Below are 1,678 nucleotides of genomic sequence, written 5' to 3'. Positions count from 1 at the left end.
TCTCTCTCTCTCTCTCTCTCTCTCTCTCTCTCTCTCTCTCTCTGTCGCATCGTGACGCTGCAGCCTTAGGGTGGCCCACGGCGCCACGAGGACCACTGAGGCCCCCACAAACAAACCGCGTGCAAGTCACGCTGCTGCCTCGCGCGCCGCCGACACGCCGTAGATGCAGTGCTGCGGTCCTGCGGTCGGGTTGTGATCAAGCCGACCGCTCTGAGGCCGATTCTAATAAAATAACGCGAGAGCCTCCATTTTTGTTTTTTACACCTTTTACCGAGCGTGTAGTGTCTTTGCAGCGACACAACGCGCATGAAGTGTAATGTAGGGAAAGGCTAACACTAACAATTAAATCCTACGACATTTTGCATTATATCATTTTTAAGAAGTGTGTGTAAAAAGGGTAAACGTTGCCGTAAACTATGAACCCTAACAAGCCTACGGTCTATGGACTGAAAAAGCACAGGCATAGGGATTCCAACGGCCGCCAATCGAAACCTCAGTCTTAGTCTAGTCTCACTATGGTGTAAGTTATGTTTTGATTAGACGTACATAGTGATGCTAGGAACCCTTAAATTGATGTAGATAAAAAGACATCATCTACAAAAAAAAACTCCGTAATTTGACGTTCAGAATCTACCAAGTCCCGCCTCCGATAGGTCTCATAGCGCCTAACAGGTAGGCAACGTTTTGCTTGTATTGCATGCGTGTACTGCGGAGTGGCCTACACCACATCTCGCAGGCGCCAAGCTCCAGTACAGTAATTTGCCAAGCCAAGGAAAAACAAACCCGACGTAGTTTCTGGGACTTTTCTTATGTATATGTTCAAACACTTTTTTGTCGGTACATTCATATTTTTTCTGGGTAAGTAAAAGTCAAACTTTTCTAAACAAGTTATAAAAAAAAAAAAAAAAAAAAAAAAGATTTTTTTCTGGATAGGTTGCGTCTTTCCCCCAGAAAATTCCGAATGCTTGCTTGCTACTTACCCTCTTGAGGGGCGGCCTGGAGCGGATGAACTCGAGGATGAGGGCGTGCGCGTCCTTCTTGACGGTGTGCGGGATGTCGGCCTGCGACACCTTGTTGAGCGTGTACCGTCTCGAGCGGATGTCGTCCATCAGGATCTCGTACGGCGTCAGCTCGAACTCGACGGGCGTGCGCGTGTAGTGCACCTTCTTGAGCTGCACGCCGTGCCGCAGCTCGCGGATCACCTGGCCCCATAGCCGCGCCTGGAAAAAGCAAAAGGTTCCAGTAAAATAAACAATAAACAACACAGTATCTAAGTGAGTAACGCCTTCAGTCCCCGAGAAATTATGGCAAATGACAAACGCACAAATCAGGAAACTATTCTTATTCTAACTTGTGAAATTAACTGTTTTTTTTTCTTGGTATCATGTTTCAAAATATTTCGCCATTTCCGAAATCCGATCACTTGATTGCAACCACACTTAAATTTGTAGGAGAGAACAAAAAATAAACATAGAATCATTACAAGCTTAATAAGGAAGAACGACGACTTTAGCGATTACTTAAAAACTTGAAAACAAAACAACATACAAACAACAGCAAAAAAAAGACAAACACAGGCAATGTAGCACGGCAATGAGGTGAACATAATTACTCTCGCTAAACGCGCTCTGTTCTCGGGAGAACCATTCTCACTTATTCGCGGCACGTAAGGCGCGGG

The 1,678-nt window shown here is 45.5% G+C and overlaps 1 protein-coding gene across 1 annotated transcript in view; it reads right to left on the bottom strand.

Moving 5' to 3' along the window:
• The window catches only part of LOC113204644 (protein spire), a gene marked incomplete in the record, with an annotated part of 243,059 nt that overhangs the window by 81,129 nt on the left and 160,252 nt on the right, over positions 1-1,678 (bottom strand). The window contains 1 exon segment of the mRNA XM_052266847.1: positions 981-1,220. Coding sequence (XP_052122807.1) covers positions 981-1,220 — 240 coding nt within the window.

This window comes from Frankliniella occidentalis, unplaced genomic scaffold (assembly GCF_000697945.3).
Source record: "Frankliniella occidentalis isolate FOCC.00 unplaced genomic scaffold, Focc_3.1 Scaffold3, whole genome shotgun sequence".
NCBI lineage: Eukaryota > Metazoa > Arthropoda > Insecta > Thysanoptera > Thripidae > Frankliniella > Frankliniella occidentalis.
Note: the sequence above shows the minus strand (reverse complement) of the source record. Positions and strands in the feature narration are given on the sequence as shown.